Genomic DNA, 18,136 nt, shown 5'->3' with positions numbered 1-18,136 from the left:
CTCACAAATTAAAGAGAAAAAAAGTATTCTCTCACCTAACAGATCTAAATGCTAAAATAGTATTTTTATAAGAGACCCACTTAATAAGCAAAGATTAGTTCTGGCTGCAAAAAGACTGGACTGGCCAAATGTTCCATTCCAGCTTTACAAAGAAATCTAGAGGTGTAGGAATTCTTATACATAGAACAGTCTCATTTGTGGCATCAGATGTAGTATATGATCCTGAAGGGAGATATGTGATTGTCATGGGCAATTTATTTAACTGTAAAGTGATTTTGATAAATGTTTGTGCACCCATTGTCGATGATAGGGAATTCATGCAAAATGTATTTGCATCCATTCCCAGTGTGAACACTCAAAATTATAATGGCTGGGGACTTTAATTGTGTTTTAAATCCACTCTTAGATAGGTCTCCTGTCACAGGGGGGGTGGCATCTAACACTGCATAGACAATTACATAATTTTTAACTGACCACAACTTATGAGACCCCTGGAGGTTTCTAAACCCAAACTCAAGAACATATTCCTTCTTCTCACCAGTGCATCATTGCTACTCAAAAATTGATTATTTCTTTATAGATAATAATTTCTTGTAATTAAATCTTGCAAGTACAACGCTATTGTTATTTCTGACCATGTCCATCTGATCTTGGAGCTGAAATCCTTATGCTCCACATAATCATCTCATAGATGACATCTTAACCTATTTCTATTAGCAGATGAGAACTGTATAGAATTTATATCAAAACAAATCAGTTTCTTCCTGGAGACAAATGCATTCTCAGAGGTCTCTCCAGGAGTACTCTGGGGAAACTCTAAAGGCCTTCTTAAGAGGACAGATTACTTCATATCTTTCCCACAGAAATAAATTAGAAACCAAGAAAGTATCGGAGCTAACCAGCAAAATTACTAGAATAGGTCAAGAACACGCCAGGTGTCCAAGTGAAGCTCTTCATAGGAAAATACAGGCTCTGCATTCAGAGCTCAACCTCTTAACAACCAAAGAAACTGAACAAGTCATTTTTAAATCAAGACATCATTACTATGAAAACAGAAAGAAAGCTAATAAGCTCTTGGCTCAACAAATCCACAAGCAAGAAGTTCTCAATACAATCCCAGCAATCACCAACACAAACGGAGACAAAATCATTGACCATAAAAATATAATGCACACATTTAAAGACTGCTATAAATCCTTATATTCTGCTGAGTTCAAAGAAGACAAAACACAATCTAATGCATTTCTGGATACATTACAGATACCACAAATAGATTTATTGCAGAGGAACTGGATAAACCTCTGGTGCTATCAGAATTACTAGATGCTATAAAGTCATTTCAGAGTGGGAAAGCAGCAGGCCCTGATGGCTACTCTGCCGAATTTTATAAGAAATTCTCCACTCAGCTACCTCCCCTCTTATTAGCAACATTTACAGAAGCTAGAGATAATCAAATTCTACCTCAAACTCTTTGCCAAGCATTAATCACCGTCTTTCCTAAACAAAACAATGACTTATTACAATGTGCATCATATAGACCAATTTCACTTCTGAATAATGATGTTAAGATACTCTCCAAAGTCCTTGCTGGGAGGATGGAGAAAGTGCTACCTTCAGTAATATCACAAGATCATACTGGATTTATTAAAGGCCAGCACTTAGCTTCCAATCTCCGTCTATTTAATGTAATATATTCACCTGCAAAGTCAAACACCCCGGAGTTGTTGTTATTGTTGGATGCAGAAAAAGCATTTGATATGATTGAATGGAACTACCTTTTCACTACATTAGAGAAATTTGGGTTTGGCCTGAATATTTGTGCATGGATCAAACTACTGTATACCAATCCAGAAGCTTCAGTTTGTATTAACAACATTTGCTCAGACTACTTTAAATTAGAATGTGATACCAGACAAGGATGCCCCTTGTCACCACTGCTATTTGCAATTGCCATTGAACCACTGGCTGTTCACTGACAAAATGATTATCAGAGGAGGACTGGAACAGAAAATTTCTGTATATGCAGATGATATGGTTTTGTACAGTATATATCAGACCCACAATTACTGTGCCTGCAGTCTTAACAGCACACAGAATTTCAAAAGATCTCTGGTCTCACAATTAATATGAATAAAAGTGTGCTCTTTCCAGTGAATTCTCAAGCATACAATATTAGATTGGACACCTTCCCTTTTATTATTGCAGATCAGTTTAAATACCTAGGGGTAAATATCACAAGTAAGCATAAAGCTCTTTATCAACAAAATTTCGCCGTCTGAGTGGAAAAAATTTAAGCAAGACTTGCATAGATGGTCAACCCTCCATCACACTAGCTGGAAGAATTAACGTTAAGATGAATATCCTTCCTAAGCTGCTTTTTTTATTTCAAAACATTCCAATATACATCAATAAATCATTCTTTTAAGCAATTGGATTCAACCATAACCTCATTTATTTGGAACCTAAAACATCCACGTATCCAAAGAGCGACTCTACAAAGACCTAAGACAAGGTGGCATGGCCCTACCTAACTTTCAGTTTTATTACTGGGCAGCAAACATACAAGCTTTAAAAACTTGGACACAAATAGATGAACATACACAGGCTTGGTCCACAATAGAAATAAAATCCTGATAAAACAGATAAAGTGATACAGATACAGATTAAAAACTGCTATAGATTGTTATTTTTGGGGCACAAGGCAAATTAAACAGAAGCTTGGAGCTACCCTCTGACTCCAGTGCAGATTGCTTAGGCTGAACTCATTTAGATGTTGACTGAGATTACGTTTTTTGGGTGACGTCGGGGTAAATGATTTCTCAAATTTGTTGTGTTATAATAGTTAAACGTCTGAGCTGCAACACTTACATTTGGCTTTGCTTTTATCCAGATGTTCTTTACCGATGTACTGTGTGTATCCATAGGAAGTCTAGACATCTGAGTTAAGTTTTGAAGGAGCTGATTTCTTTGAAAGAGGACACCCCATTTTATGCAGTCCTACCTGCAACCAGAACATCCTCATTCTATGTGAGGTAGTAAAGTAATTTTCTGTAGAAAGCCTTAACAGGAGCATTAGCGACATCTACTGGATCAATCATTATTTCAAAAAGTTCTTAAAAATCATAATACTAGAAATACTTTCCTCATCAACTCTTCTTCTTCATCAAATGGCAAAAACAAAGATGGCCAAAAATCTACATATAGTAATCGAGCAGGATGTAGATTCACAAGATCGATCTTGAGACTTCAAGAATCAATATCAAATCGTTTACACAAAAAATAATTAATCAGAAATTCAATATTTTCACCCTGGCCTGTCAGTAATAATGCCTTGCATCAGCTGCAGTTACTGAAAAAAATATAGAAGTGATCAACTAATAGCTAGAATTTGATGCAACACTGTTTGCGTCTCTTGATGCACTGATCAGAGCTCACCCTAACTAGAAATCGGAGGATTTGCTTTTTGCCACACTAGTTACTAAATGTCTCTGTTGTTTGATGCATGCGGTGTTGCCTTCATCACTGTGCATCTAGTTGTGCATGTTAACTAGACTTAAAGTATTAATATCATATATATAATATAACCAATTCAAGTGAATAACTCCAGTTTGATTTTTTTCTTTATATTAATGCATGCAGATATTTACTGTTTTTTGTGAAATCACATTTTAAAAAGGCTTTATGAAATAATTATATATCCTATCAAACAAAAGTCTTAGATACAGATTGGGGTATGAAGTTACGTTACCTGGCAGATGTGTTTCAGCTCTTGAAAATATTTTAACTTTTTAAAAAATATTTGACTGTTATAATGAAGTAGAAAATTAAACTTTGAACACAAAGAAATGAAAGCAACCAAATGAATGAGGCAACAAAAAAGTGAATATTACAGTCTTAACCAACTAAATCTTATTCTAATCAATCATTTACAAAACATTTGTATTACAATCTAAAGACTGTCTCGTAAAACTCAGAATCCAGAGTCTTTTTTTTTTTTTTTTTCTTCTTTGGTAGGTTTTGAATCCACTTGGCATTCATGAACAATAATTATCTCTCTATGAATGAAGAAGATATGTTGACTAGTCTATCCTCATACATTATATTAAAAAATTTGAAGACTAGTTTACTACTTGATACATTTTAGATTTAAAAAAAATGGTGAATTTGGATTTTTAAACGACAGTAAGCATTTATGTTCCTATGTCAGTTTGCTTCTATGTGCTTATGTGAAAAGATTTTCAACTGTCACTGCAACAAAGACAAATTATCAAAATAGGCTAAATGACACCTACGTTAAATTAAATCTCTTAACAAACCTTACACCAAGTACTGATGATTTGTGTCATGCGATGGCAGTACAAATATGAAACAGCTTTATTATTACACCTGTATATGTATTTTAAAATATTTTCTTGATTTTCACATAAATGATTATTTTGTATATTTTTTTGGATCCCCACATTCCCAAAATGTTTGAGAGAGATCGGTGTGTATCATGCATCTTCAGCAGGAAGTATCATAAAATGCTCCACAGAAAGGAAGATACACTTTAGTAACAAAGGCCTTTTGTTGGAATTTGATATAAGAGGAACAGCCCATTGCTTGAGAGGGAAGAATACAATTTAGTAAAGCACCACAAGTTTTTTTGGTACACCTCTAATCTTTATTAAAAAAAAAAAATTGGTGCCTCATTTTCAAAATGGGCATTTCTCATCTAAAATAGCTTTAACACACAAGTGTATAACTATCTGCCACACTTCACATAACTTTACTAGCCTTCCATGGTAAACCAAGTCTGTCTGTCTTTTTCTTTCTTTTCCTTTGTTAAGATGGTAAGGTGTGTGTGACCAATTTTTAAAAGTCACAACATTTATCAGAATGTATTTGAATAAAGGGCAGGTCCTTGTACATGAATTTGAGTTTAAACTTCTTGGAACATCTATTTCTTTTTGGTTTTCATCAGGGCCCTCAAATTCTGTGGACCCGGTGGACCTCCTCATGTGAAGTTGATCATTGAGTGGAATGACAAAGCCAAGGAGTGGTAGGCATCTTGTGACATCTAAGTCTTCAAATCTTAAATTTAAGCTGGCTTGGAAGGGCTGTGCCTTCTCTGTGATGTTGATATAAAGTGTAGCATTCAATAAGCTGTTACTTTGCCCTGTTTTTGTCTACTCTTGTATTCTTTCAGTACCCACCAAACATTGTATTATTCTTAGTTGTCAAAGGGACAGAAAATGATGTCCAGATTTGCTACTAGGGGGTTAAAGGGGTGGCAGGTAGACTTCTTAGGCCAAATTTTGTCATTACCAATGCAGGTTAAATCAGTTTGTCAGTTTACTTCTCCATTAATCACATGCAGATGTTATTTAGGTTGATGGATATCTTCAGTTGCATTATTTGCTGCTACTTACCTGCTCACCATCATTTTTTTTTTTTTTTGTTTCACAGTTTGTTTGGGAATATCCAAGAGGAGGTAGTCCATGATGATGAGAGTGTCCGGGTTCAACAACAGCAACACCAACAGCAGCACAGCTGCTCGCTGGACGAATGCTTTCAACTGTATACCAAGGAAGAGCAGGTCTGCCCAAGCCACTCGCACATTTTGAAATTATTATTCCCTTATTCTCACTCCCAAAACCTAATAGCAGCACATTTAAGGATATATTGGTTGGGTTTATGTTTACTGTACATTTATTTATAAATTTGAGTGCACCCTAAAACTCACCAGTGCATAATACAGTTGCAGCAATGGTGTCCTTACTCAGGGCTGTATTGGTCCTGCAAGCATGTAAAGTGTTCAGCTGTAAACTGTATACTAGACTACCATTAGTTCAACTTGTGCAACAGGGCTGAATATGAAATTATTACTGTTTTTGTTGAAAAACTTCTAATACAGAGTATGTTGGATGCATATTTTAAATGTACAAGCAAGGTCATATATTTTTTTTTTTTTTGAGATGTGTGATTTGGAGAGTATTGCCATCTATCTCAAATATAATTTTTTTTGTCAAATTCAATGAATCCTTATTTGCCTCTCTTTCTGTCTGTCTCTCTGCTCTCATGTAACCCAGCTTGCTCCAGATGATGCCTGGAGGTGCCCTCACTGTAAGAAACTCCAGCAGGGTACAGTCAAGCTCAGCCTTTGGACACTGCCAGACATTCTCATTCTACACCTGAAGCGCTTCAGGCAGGTTGGAGAACGACGCAACAAGCTGTCCACTTTGGTGCGTTTTCCCTTCAACGGCCTGGATATGGCTCCCCATGTGGTCAAGAGAAGTCACAGCACCCGTAACCTGCTGAGCCCATGGCCACAGTGGAAACAGACTGCTCCAGATGGTAATCAGCATCAGCAAGACTTTCTTTATGACCTTTACGCTGTGTGCAATCACCATGGGGGCTTACATGGTGGCCATTACACAGGTAAATCAAGTTTTATGTATCACAGGGTAATGTGCTATAGCAGAAGTCATTAGCTATTTTGTATTTTGAGGTTTTATGGAAAGTCAGTCAGGTCAGGGTGGGGAGCATGCACTGGTACAGCACGTTGGTGCACCCACCACATTACCAAACAACTCTGGATGCCAGTTGGCAACCCAGGCAGATATGTGGTCCAGGCCAACCCTCTGGAAATGACCATCTATCTGCCACAGCCAGGTGTTACGTGGGTGTCCCCTTGGCCTGGTCCAGCCACTCGGGTCCTCAGCAATGAGGATCCTACAAGCCAGATCACCCACATGGAATCACGCCACATGGCTATAGTGCCGTAACTGACCCTCCCTTACAATACAGGTAATGTGTCTCATTCTGGAATCCATTAGCAACCACTCATTCGACATAGAGTCAAACGAGCTTCTCCGAAAACACACAGTACCAAAGGAGTCCAGTTTTCATCTTGGGTCACTGGATAGTGTCCATGTCTCACAACAATATAGAAAGACAGGAAGCACCAGGGCACTAAATACTTGGACGTTCATCCTTTTGCATGGATATCAGGAGCACCACACACCCCTTTCCAGTGACCTCATGAAACCCCCCGATCCCATGCTCTCACAATCTGTCTATTGACTTCATAATAATAGTCACCAGAGACATGAATTACAGCATCTTTGAGGGGATCTCGCTAATTCCCAGGATGTCTCACAGGGTAACTCAATCAACTGAGTTGAACACTTCACGAAAATCGACAAAAAAAACTCTGCCGATATTCGTATTTGCACTCCATGAGAACCCTCAGTGCCAGGATGTGGTCAATGGTAGACTTCTTAGGCATAAAACCAGACTGCTTCAGTCACTGGTAGATGAGCAAGTCATCCTGGATCCTATTGAGGATGACCCTAGCAAGGACATTACCTTGCACCGAGAGCAGAGTTATCCCCCCTGTAGTTGCCACAATCAAGGCAATCACCCTTTCCAGACAGGTAAAACAGGCCTTGTTTTCCAGTCAGTTGGCATGACACCAGTCTCCCAAATGGAATCAAAGATTGCTTGCGATGCCAGGACAGCCTTACCACCAGCCTGGAGAAGTTCAACCCGGATACCACAGATTTCTGTAGCCTTCAGCACCTGTGCAATTCTCATTGAGATTGTTTGGTTCACAGGTAATTGGAAGTTCAGCCTCAAGAACCGTGGACTCGGAGACATCCAACATCCCTAGCTGGGGGATCAGCTTTAAACAGCTGCTCAAAGTAGCCAGCTCAGTGCGTCACAACTGCAGAGTCATCTGTAAGGACTGTTATATCAGCCGCTCCGACTGCGACTCTCTGAGGAAAACATTTGAATGTGCTTAATGCTTTGATTCCTGTGTAAGCAGGATGTAGTACACTAGACCATAGATGGTCACTTGCTCACAAATTCCTCTCACAAACTCCCGTTTATCTGCCCTCTGAGCCCTCACAACCGTCTCAGTTCCCGGTACAAACCTGAGTTGCCATCAAGCCGTGCACTGTGATCACTGGTAAAACCAACACAACCTTCAGGGTCTTGTCGTGGAAAGTCTCCCGCATCACATTAGGATCAGCAGTTGTACTCAAGTCTAAGTTCCTCAAACAAACTCATTAGAAACAGCCTGATCTTGTAGTCTGGTCAGGTCCAGCCTCACTTTCCTAGTAGGTGGTAGTGTACTGGACCGAAGCTGGATCTTCAGAGTAGCAACAAGACGACCCATGGGGACTGACACTATCCTCCTAGCCAGCCATGTCAACGCCAGTTGTCACATTGAAGTCACTCATGGCCAGAGGAGTGTCGCATCTCATGCACCTATCAACTAAAGAGCAAAGCTGTAAATAAAATGTCTCCTTCACAAGATTTTTGTAAGACTATCTTAAGTTCAATTCTCACTCATTAACTGTTTATTAAATGTAGGATTATAGCCATGTACCTGTGATATTATATAATCTACACATTCATATAAAGCACCTGAATTTTAAATTTTACATTTACATAAATGCACATAAAAGCTTGTAAAACCATATAAAAACTAAACCCTTCTCTTCATTGAAAAATGGTTAAAACTGTTAATCTGCTCTGAAAAAACAGCTATGTAAAACAAGCTTTAGTTGGTTTTATATATGGTTCTTCATGTTTAGACATAAGCAACTACCCCATTTTCTTGATAAACACAGGGGTAATGGAAGGGAGAAAGGTAAGGAAAGTCCAGTAGGGTTTACATTTTGTAGTTTGTATTCAAAAAGCTTGCAACAGATAGACATTTTGCTTGCTACAGGTATCACTTTGTTTGTCAGGCATGATTTAAACTGAAAGCAGAATGTTGGCTGATGTTTTGAGAACTACAGGGTGGTCCAGATCTAATTATGAAAATCCAGATCGTCTGGATGACTTTGATTTATGCGGGGACAATTACAGTTCAACGCAAAGATGATTCTTCATGTCATCAGTTCACACACTTCTCGATGATCTGGGATTTTTGAGGTTATTTTCTGTGTAATAAACTTAAGTTGTAGCGCAATGAAAATTGAATAATTAGATCTGGACCACACAATATAAAGAGTTTTGTTTTACCTCTGTACAGATAACCCACTTATCGCCTTGACTTTCAGTGTGATTTGCCATTGTGCAAGCTGTCATATATAATTTAGGTTCTAGTGAAGTGCCTGGTATACAGACTATAGCACACTTGTGTTTGAACAGAAACTTCTGTTCTGACACCTTGGTTCTTGTCCTTAACAAGAAATAAGTCTATCTGATGGACTTTTTGTGGAAAACAGGACTTAGGCTGGGCTACAGGTGTCTAATATTGTAGAGGTATGGCACTGAGATTACTACCTTGGGGCAAAAGTTTGGATTGTGTTTACCCTCCACATCTTCAGGACCAACATCAAGTAAAGTACACACCCTTTTGCTATGTGCTAAGGTGTACTGATTTGACCACTGTTCACAAATGTTACAAACTATGAATAGAATATATTAGTACACATGTTCTTTGGCAACTTACTGAATCAGTGTTATTTAAAATACCCCTTTTGTGTCCAGGCTGAAATATTTTTAGTCATGCTATGTATGCCACAGAATTCTAAGTTTGTGCCCACCTCCTCTTTCATTCTGTAGTGACTGAAAGTCTTTTTGATCTCTGCTGTCCATTGGTTATGTTAAAAATCTGCACAGTTAATCTGTCCGAGTCGGTTTTATGTCTAACATGTTCTTGTGCTGTGCAGCCTTCTGCAGAAATTCAGTGGATGCCCAGTGGTACAGTTATGATGATAGCAGTGTTGAACTCATTCCACAGGAAGAGGTGTGTACCAGAGGGGCCTACATTCTTTTCTACCAAAAACGGAATATTATTCCTCAATGGTCAGCAAGCAGCTCACTGAGAGGTAAGTCCATAATGTAGTGTTTGTTGGCAGATCTATGTCTATCAACAAACACGTATAAACCCCTCTGCACAACAACCTAAACATTAAAAAGGGAAAGCGTGTGTTTCTTTGTTTTTCACTAGGTCTTATAGGTCTTGTAGTCCCTTGTCTGTTTATTTATAATTTAGTTATGAAATTCTGAGCAGCCATCAATACTGAAACAATTGTGTTAAAATATTCTTTTGTTTTTATTCACTCTTTCCACCGCAGGTTCAACCAGCTCCTCTATGTCAGATCACTGGCTTGTACGCTTGAATCAAGATAGTAAGAGGGCGAGTCTGGTATCTAGAGTTTCAACCAACTGTGCTTCCTCTCCTGAATCTCTTGAATCTCCAGTCTTTCTTGAAGTATCTCACAAAGAGGAAAAAGGTATGAATACTGAGCAACAAACTGCAACTGAAACTTCAGCCAGTAGACTGGTTGAACTAGTACACCAGTCCGACTGGTGGGTTTGGTCAATCAGAGTTTTGATAAAGTCTGTGAGAGTATATTTGTATGTGAGTGCCTGGCAGATGAGTGCTTCATGGAACTTCTAAGGGAGTTAATGTGGGTTTTGCTGACTCTCCATTTTAGTTGATCCAATTATTTATTTATTTATTTTTTAAACTGTAGGTGGTTTTGAAACCAGGCCCTTTGTTCGTGGCATCCAAGGAAGAAGTGTTAGCATGAAAATGCCAACGAAGATGAAAGCAGGCATGACAAAATCTCTACCACTCCGTTGGTCCTTTGGAGCCAAGGATCAGCCCAAGCCAGTGCCCGGAGAACTTGTTGAGTATTTGGAGTCAGGCAGGCGACCAAGATGCACAACTGACTCCATAGTTCCTTTGATGACTTTGAACAATGATGAAAGTAGAACCTATGCAGAAGAGCTGCAGCCTCGTTCCCATAGCCCTCTCAAAGAACCCACTATAAGTTGTTTGGGGAAGACCTCAAGAGAAACTCTGCTGGAAGACCAGCAGAAAATGCAGCTGGAAAATGAGAAAAGGGGCAGCCTAAAAAAAAATAGAAAAATAAAAGACAGTGACACTTTGACCAGGAGAACTTCTAAGAAAAACAAAGAGGGTGATTTAAATACTTTATCAACTGGTAATGGTAGAAAAAGTTCCAACAGCGAAAACACGCTAAAGAAAAACAAACTGGGAAAAGGTGAACGGGAGGATCCAAATCCTCCTGAAGTAACCAAAGGCAAGAAGAGTGAAGGCAGCAAACCCCAAGAGGGGAAGTTCACCTTCTTTAAAAACAGCTTCCTAAGAAAGAACAGCAAAAAGCCCAAAGAGGCTGTTGTGTCCAGGAGCACAGAAGTGATCAATGGCCCCTGTATGGCTACACTGCCTAATGGGGGACACAGTAAGATGCTAAAGAACAGTGGCAGTTCTGGTCACCCAGTAACTGACATCAAGAGATCTCAGAGTTCCTCCAACATTCAAAGCAAAACCGACTGGACTCTGAGGAGGACAGCTTCTTTACATAGAAATGGGCTGCTACACCCTACCCCAAAGGCTGGTTGTACAGAAAAAGTCACCAATGACACTCCGCAGAAAATGCGGCACAGCACTGCATCACTTAACAGTAAAAAATCAGTGCCAGAGTCAAGCTTCTGAAGAAAGTAGTACCTGACATTTATAGCAGTACAAGCTAAAAATGCACCTTGTTCCTTTCTGAGATGCACTAATATTTAGGAAAGTGCCACACAGGCTGGTCCTCTGTTACCTTTCTTGGGGGATAGAAACAGAAGTTGAAAGTACACTATGGAAATTGTGAATTGTGGTGTAGAGTTGAAATTAGCTAATTGAGCAGGTCATTTGAGAGCTAATGAAGCTATGGGACACACTGTTTAGTTATGTTCTCTACATGTCATGTAAAGACAACAGAGGTCCCTTTTGAGCAATGGTGGTAGTTGATGCATTGAGTTAATTATACTTTCCATATCCTTCTCCCCCATTTTATTTTTGAAATTGAGTTCCATTTGCACTTTTCCAGAACCACTCTTTTTAATCTTATTTATCTAAATTTAGTTTTGTTTTTTATGGGGGTGTTCCATGTTTGTAATCTCCTTAGTCAGAAACCAGTGATGTTCCTAACCCATGCCTTTTATCCCATTCACAGAAAATCCTAATTGTCATTTTTTTCCTCCCTACTTCTCCTTCACTGTAGCAATGGGTGGTTGGAATCTCCTTTGCTTCATATCTGTATCCAAGTTACTGTCCATCATCTTCACCAACAGGGTAGCTATCATCCACTGCCTTGCTTTGTGATGCATCTGCATCTATTGCAGCTCATCCTCCCAGCCATAAGGCGATTTATATCTAAATATTCTAGTGCTTATTTGCCGACATTTTAAACCACTTAGAGTAAATATTTATGATATAGCTTACATGTGAGGATTGTTTCTTTATCTGATCACCCTCTTTTCCAACTTTGGTAATGATGTGAATCGGTTGTCAGGACACAAAACTTTGGCCAGCATCAGTCAAGTACATTGAGTTGGGTTTCATTGATATGAGCACATTCTACTCAGAAATAGTTTACATACAGAAATAAGTGTACATACAGTACACATGTACATTTAAATCTATGCAGGTTTTTGGACTAAAAGCAGATAGTATTTCTTAGTTTATATTCCTGTAATGTCGGATGTTTTATAAATTCTGTACTTGCATGCATTTAAAAATGATTCCCTTCTACAGCTGCTCCAAGTTTTTATGAGGATATTGCCATTCTCATCTAGCCTTCTATGACCCCACCAAGTATGTCCTCATTTGGGCTTATTTCCTGCATTGTCGCATATTCTTCATTTTATGCAGGGACACAGACGCAGGAAGTAAAACTGCCCAGTAGAATGGTAACCGTGATATGCTAGAAGGAAGCCACCGCAGGTGGCCCTCATTATTGCATTTAGTCAGAAGGAAATTCTATAACACCTTATTTTACTTTTGTATCTTATGAAAGAGAAAATTGTTGAAGTGACATCACTGGAATGATTGACATTATAGACTGTGGACTTTGATTAATGACTTTATTTTATTATGAGTGTCCTTAGCAGGAGTGTTGCTTGAAGCGATAATATGGCAGTCTTGTTTTCCTTGCTGTACTGTTTCCTGTACATGTTTATTTAGGCCTGTAACAACTACTGGATATCCCACTGTTAAAAGAAAGATGCAGTGCTGCTTGTAAATAATTCCGGACATTTTATACTTCGAGTCATTGGATTATAATAGGAACATATCCATATTGGAAATAATGCATTTTTTTTCAACTTTTGCCTATTCACCATAAGAGAAATGAAGCTTTAAATTATCATTACTATCACACATGCATATCAATGTGCATGTCTTTAAATTGTGACTGACTATGAAAATGGCAAGAAACAAAAACAAGATTTTCTAAATGCAAAAATTTTACTGAAAAGTAAGTCTGAAAAAGCTTTGCATAGTTTTATTATGCATTTCTACATAACAGCTCCACAGTTGTGTACTTCTTAAGGAGAAACCAGCAACACGTATCCTGTAATGTGACTAGAGTAACATTTTGCTCTACTGGTAACTCAGTTGTGAATAAATAGTCATGTTTGAGAATTTACTTTTCCTGATGTCTGTGTGTAGATGCAAGTCATCTTATTAGTCTCCTGCAAATGGTAAACAAGAGAAAACAGAACTTGTAGAACCCATCCTCGAGTTAATCATTTTTGATTATAAATGCCTGTATGTGCGGTCCCTCTTTTATCAAGTATAGTGTTTTTTTTTTTAATTGGATTTTATTATTTTTGCTAAACGGGTGTTAACACTTTAATTCGAAATGGCATCAAAGCTGTTGGCTGGGGTAAGAGGATAGAGGTTCACAGTTTTCTGCTGTGTCACTTTCTAGTTACAAGTACACCTCCAGCACAACAGATCAATTACCCTTTAAAATGTTCCAGTTGGCATCAAACTGATAATGCCATTGGTATACCCTATTAATAATGTATACTTTTTCATTATAACTATTTCAGAAATTAACCAAGCAAAGGTCTTTTGACCTATTAATCGAAATTTCAGTTACCAAGGAATGTTTTAACAGGACTTTCATAAAGTGATTAATGAAATTGCCTTAAGGACACTCAATGCCCTATGGCAGAGCCCTTCTTGCTACACCCCAAATCATGGAACTGCTTCTTTTGGGACAGGATTATAACTATCTATACTGCTAACCGTGGCTTTATGATGTCACCAGTTAAAGATTTTTTTTGTGTGCGCTGTTTGTGAAAGAGATCAGGTTGAAGACTTTCCACTGAACAATACTCAGGTGTCTTTTTTAATACTTGTTATCTGAATATACTGTGCATTTTTTAGTATGTAATTAAGTTACATAATTAATGTAATCTGTGAAGATTACATATATATATATAAACAGATTTCCCAATGTGTACTTTAAGGCCTCTTCAATTATACGAAAAGCACACAGATAGCAGGCAGCTTGGAATAGATTGCCCCCTAGTGGTGCTGCTTTTGTTCCTTCAGAAGCACATCTGTGGTACAAACGTGTAAAAGGCAGGCTAACTACCCCACTCTTTCTGTAAGGTGGCTGGCTGCCTTGCTTAGTAAAGATTTGAAATTGAACCTTACCAGAGTACACGTCTAGACAGCAGGTTAATCCACCTTTTATAGAGTGCCATTAACATTGAACCACTAACATGATCTTTAACCTTGAAACATCCTTTTTTTTTTCATATGTAAAGGAAAAAAATGTTGTTTAACAGCCTTCCCCTAGGTATGGGCTTTGAGGGCTATCCAAATGAAAACCGCTTTGGAATTAATTTTCTTTTTGGTGCCAATGTGCAGTCTGCATATTCAGACTGTGCCAAGTGCCCACATTTATTATTATTATTATTATTATTATTAAGAAAATTCGAGCCAGCACAGCTGATTTCTTGGCCTAACTACCCATCATATTTTACAGTACCTATCTAAGCAATAAACGTTTGAAAGGCTTTCAAAACCTTGCTTGGAACAATCAACCTTCTTTTCCCTAACTTTCCTTGCAGGAGCAGACACCAGTTTCTTTATTTACCAGGATGAGCACTTAATGAGCACACACATGAAGGATTTACACATTGGGTTGGGGAGGCTTATTTTAATTTTCTGTAACTCTTAATTGTATACTTGCTTTGTAAGAACCTCTGAGGACTGTGGCAAAAATGGAGGGAATAGGTCCTCTCTGAGCTTTAAGGGTTGGGGTCAATAAGATAGAATTTAAATATGTTTTGGTATAAATAATACAGAAAATTTTTTTAGAATTGATCTACTGGCAGGTGTAGATATATTTAGTATTAACAAGAGACTTTTATGATGTACTATTACAAACTTTTGTTGTAAAATGTTATATCAGAGTTTTTATTGACCGAAGTCTTTTTTTATTTACCTATATGTTTGGCATCGCATATTAAACTTTTTTATTTTTAATACTGCAAATAAAAGCATTATTTATCACAGAGTGTGAGTTTCTCTATGCCCTTCAGCAAAGAATGTGAAATACTAAAGCCTGGTTTTAGACTGATGTTACTGATGTTGATTTAATGCATGTATGGTGGATTCAAAAAAGACTACTTCACTTTTCGTCACCTTTTTTTTATTATGACATTCACTCCTAAATTTGTTTAAATTAATTTTTTTTCCCCTCGTCAAGCATCACTCAGTACTCCAGAATGGCACAGTGAAAGCAGAACTTTTACAATTGTTTTGCAAATGTATTAAAAATAAAAAAAGTGAAATATCACATTGATACAAGTATTCAGACCCTTTGTTGTGCTTTGGCAGCCACACCATTCTGGAGATTTTTTGGGTTTGACACAACAACCTCCACACACCTGAATTTGTCGTGTTTTTGTTTTTTTTTATTATTATTATTTTGTTTTGCATTTCTTTTTTGCAGATTTTCTCAGGCTGGATGCTGGATGATAGATCATAAGTGGTCAGCTGTTTTCAAGTCTCTCCAGAGATGCTCAATTGGGATTAAGTCTGGGCCACTCAAAGACATTCCCAGAGTTGTCTATTTTGTCTTGTTTTTGTTCTTGGGGCCATTGTCCTATTAAAACGTGAGTCATTTGGCATTGTCTGAGATTCAGAAAGCTCTGGAGTGGGTTTTCATTAACAATATCACTGGACTTTGCTCCATTGAGATTTCCCTCAACCCTGTCTCGTCTGTCTTTCCCCAGCCCCACAGCATGATGCTATCACCACCATGCTTCACCACGGGAATGGTATTGCAGAGGTGATGAGTGGTGCCTGGTGCCCTCCAGATTAGATTCTAATCTTGGTTTTTATCAGACCAGAGAAATGTGTTTCTCACAGTCTGAGAGTCCTTTAGGTGTCTTTTTTGCAAGCTCCCAAGCAGGCTTCTATGCCCATTTTACTGAGGAGTGGCTTCTATCTGGTTACTCTGTCGTAAAGTGCAGATCAGTGAAATGCTACAGTTGTTGTTGTCATCCTTCTGAAAGTTTCTCCCATCCCCACACAAGTTTTCTGGAGCTCAGCTGGAGTCCCCATCGGGTTCTTGGTCACCTCTCTTAGGCATTTCTCCCTTGATTGCTCAGTTTGTCTGGTTGGCCAGGTGTTGTAGATGTTTCAAATTTCATCTATTTAAGATTTTTGGAGGCCAGTGTGTTCTTGATAACCTTCAGTGCTGCAGGAATGTTTTTGTAGTCCTGCCCAGATATGTTCCTCAACACAATCCTCTCTCTAATCTCCGTAGACAGTTCTTTCGACCTCATAGCTTCATTTTTACTTAACTGTTGGACCTTCTGTCAACGGGTGTGTGCCTTTCCTAATCCTGTCCAATCCAATTGAATTGACCACAGGTGGTTCAAACAAGGTGTAGACACATCTTCCATGATGATCAATAGAATTTGCAGCACCTGAGCCAGATTTCAAATGTCTTAGCCAAGGGTCTGAATACTTGTATCAATGGGACATTTCAGGTTTTTATTTTTAATAAATTAGCAAAACTTTGTGTCCTATTTTTATTTTGTCATTCTATTGTAGTGAGTGTTCCTTGATGCCAGAAATGAATAAAAAAAGTCATTTATTCTATTAATGCTTTATTTTTTATTTTGCATCTTATTTGAATGCTTATCTGTATAATGCAAAATCTCATGGAAGGTGAAGGTTTTCCTTAAAGTACAATTTATTGCACAGTTTGAATAAATATAGATGGTATCTTTGACACTTCATTAAACCATTCTCTTTTATACCTGAAGGCTGAATATGTGTACATATGAAAACTTAAATGTGAATATTAGCACTGTTATTTCTGATTGTTCATTAAAAGAAATGATTTTTCCCAAGCTGGACTTAGAAGACCAGGAATGTTTTGAACATGTCCTCGTCTATTCTTCCTTGAGGTAGGTGTTGAACAAATGTCCTTTATATTTCACTGTTGTTCGACATTATAGCAGTGCTTTTTGTACTTAAAGGGCCAGCAGGTGGCGGTGGTGTCACAGAGTACAAAAAAGGTAAATGTAGGAAGTTGGTTAGTCTTTGACTTGACATCTACAATTAGAGAGTAGAATTTATAACATTATGTAAAATGTTTTATAAAGACTTGATGATATAGTAAATTAAAATATTAAATCTTAAGATTTTCTAAGGCTAAATATTTTAGTGTTCGTTAATGCTGTAAATTTGACCAAATCAATTAAACTTTTGAAATAGAGCAATAAGGTACTTGTTTTAATACAGACCTTCACAGTATACGTGGGTAGCACTGAGGGTGAGGCTTTGAATGATGTGACAAGCATAGAATAAAAATTGCATGATATCAACTTAAAAGTAGGGTCTGCTTGAATGAGGCGGGAAATTGAGCTAAGTGATACTGTATGATCAGATCAGTCTCAATTCCAAGTGTTTGAAATGCACATTTGTGTAAAACTTGTGTATTACGCCTCACAAGTCACCTTATAGGAATTTCAGTGTATAATATTAAGGCTACAGCCAAGGCCATTTGTGTGAGATATCGTATACATTTTAATAAGATCATGCAACAAACACAATATACCAAATAAATGGATTCATTTTGTAAAATAATAACCTTTTAATACCTTCATAGTGTAGATGTGACCACTTTTTAAGTAATAATTCATTGTGGCTCCTTTTGCTTTAATTCCAAAAGTAAGTCTCTTTAGATCAGCTGCTTTCATCTTTGTACACCTAAAATTGATCTTTTTTTCTCCTAAATGCCACCAAGTTCAGAAGAGGATCTCCAGTTTACAGGCCACCTGAGGTGAGTCCACAGAT

At 37.8% G+C, this 18,136-nt stretch overlaps 1 protein-coding gene across 1 annotated transcript in view; it reads left to right on the top strand.

The window, feature by feature from the left end:
- Positions 1 to 15,336, top strand: part of usp43a (ubiquitin specific peptidase 43a) — a 131,972-nt gene extending 116,636 nt beyond the window's left edge. Inside the window, exons 10-15 of the mRNA XM_039740751.1 lie at positions 4,964 to 5,041; positions 5,449 to 5,578; positions 6,072 to 6,420; positions 9,672 to 9,830; positions 10,080 to 10,238; positions 10,482 to 15,336. Of these exons, the coding sequence (XP_039596685.1) occupies positions 4,964 to 5,041; positions 5,449 to 5,578; positions 6,072 to 6,420; positions 9,672 to 9,830; positions 10,080 to 10,238; positions 10,482 to 11,470 (1,864 nt within the window). The 3' untranslated portion in view covers positions 11,471 to 15,336. The remainder of the gene's footprint in view (positions 1 to 4,963; positions 5,042 to 5,448; positions 5,579 to 6,071; positions 6,421 to 9,671; positions 9,831 to 10,079; positions 10,239 to 10,481) is intronic.
- Positions 15,337 to 18,136: the final 2,800 nt, after the last annotated feature.

This window comes from Polypterus senegalus, chromosome 17 (assembly GCF_016835505.1).
Source record: "Polypterus senegalus isolate Bchr_013 chromosome 17, ASM1683550v1, whole genome shotgun sequence".
Lineage (NCBI taxonomy): Eukaryota > Metazoa > Chordata > Cladistia > Polypteriformes > Polypteridae > Polypterus > Polypterus senegalus.
The sequence above is the reverse complement of the archived record's forward strand: the minus strand, read 5'-3'. Positions and strand labels throughout refer to the sequence as shown.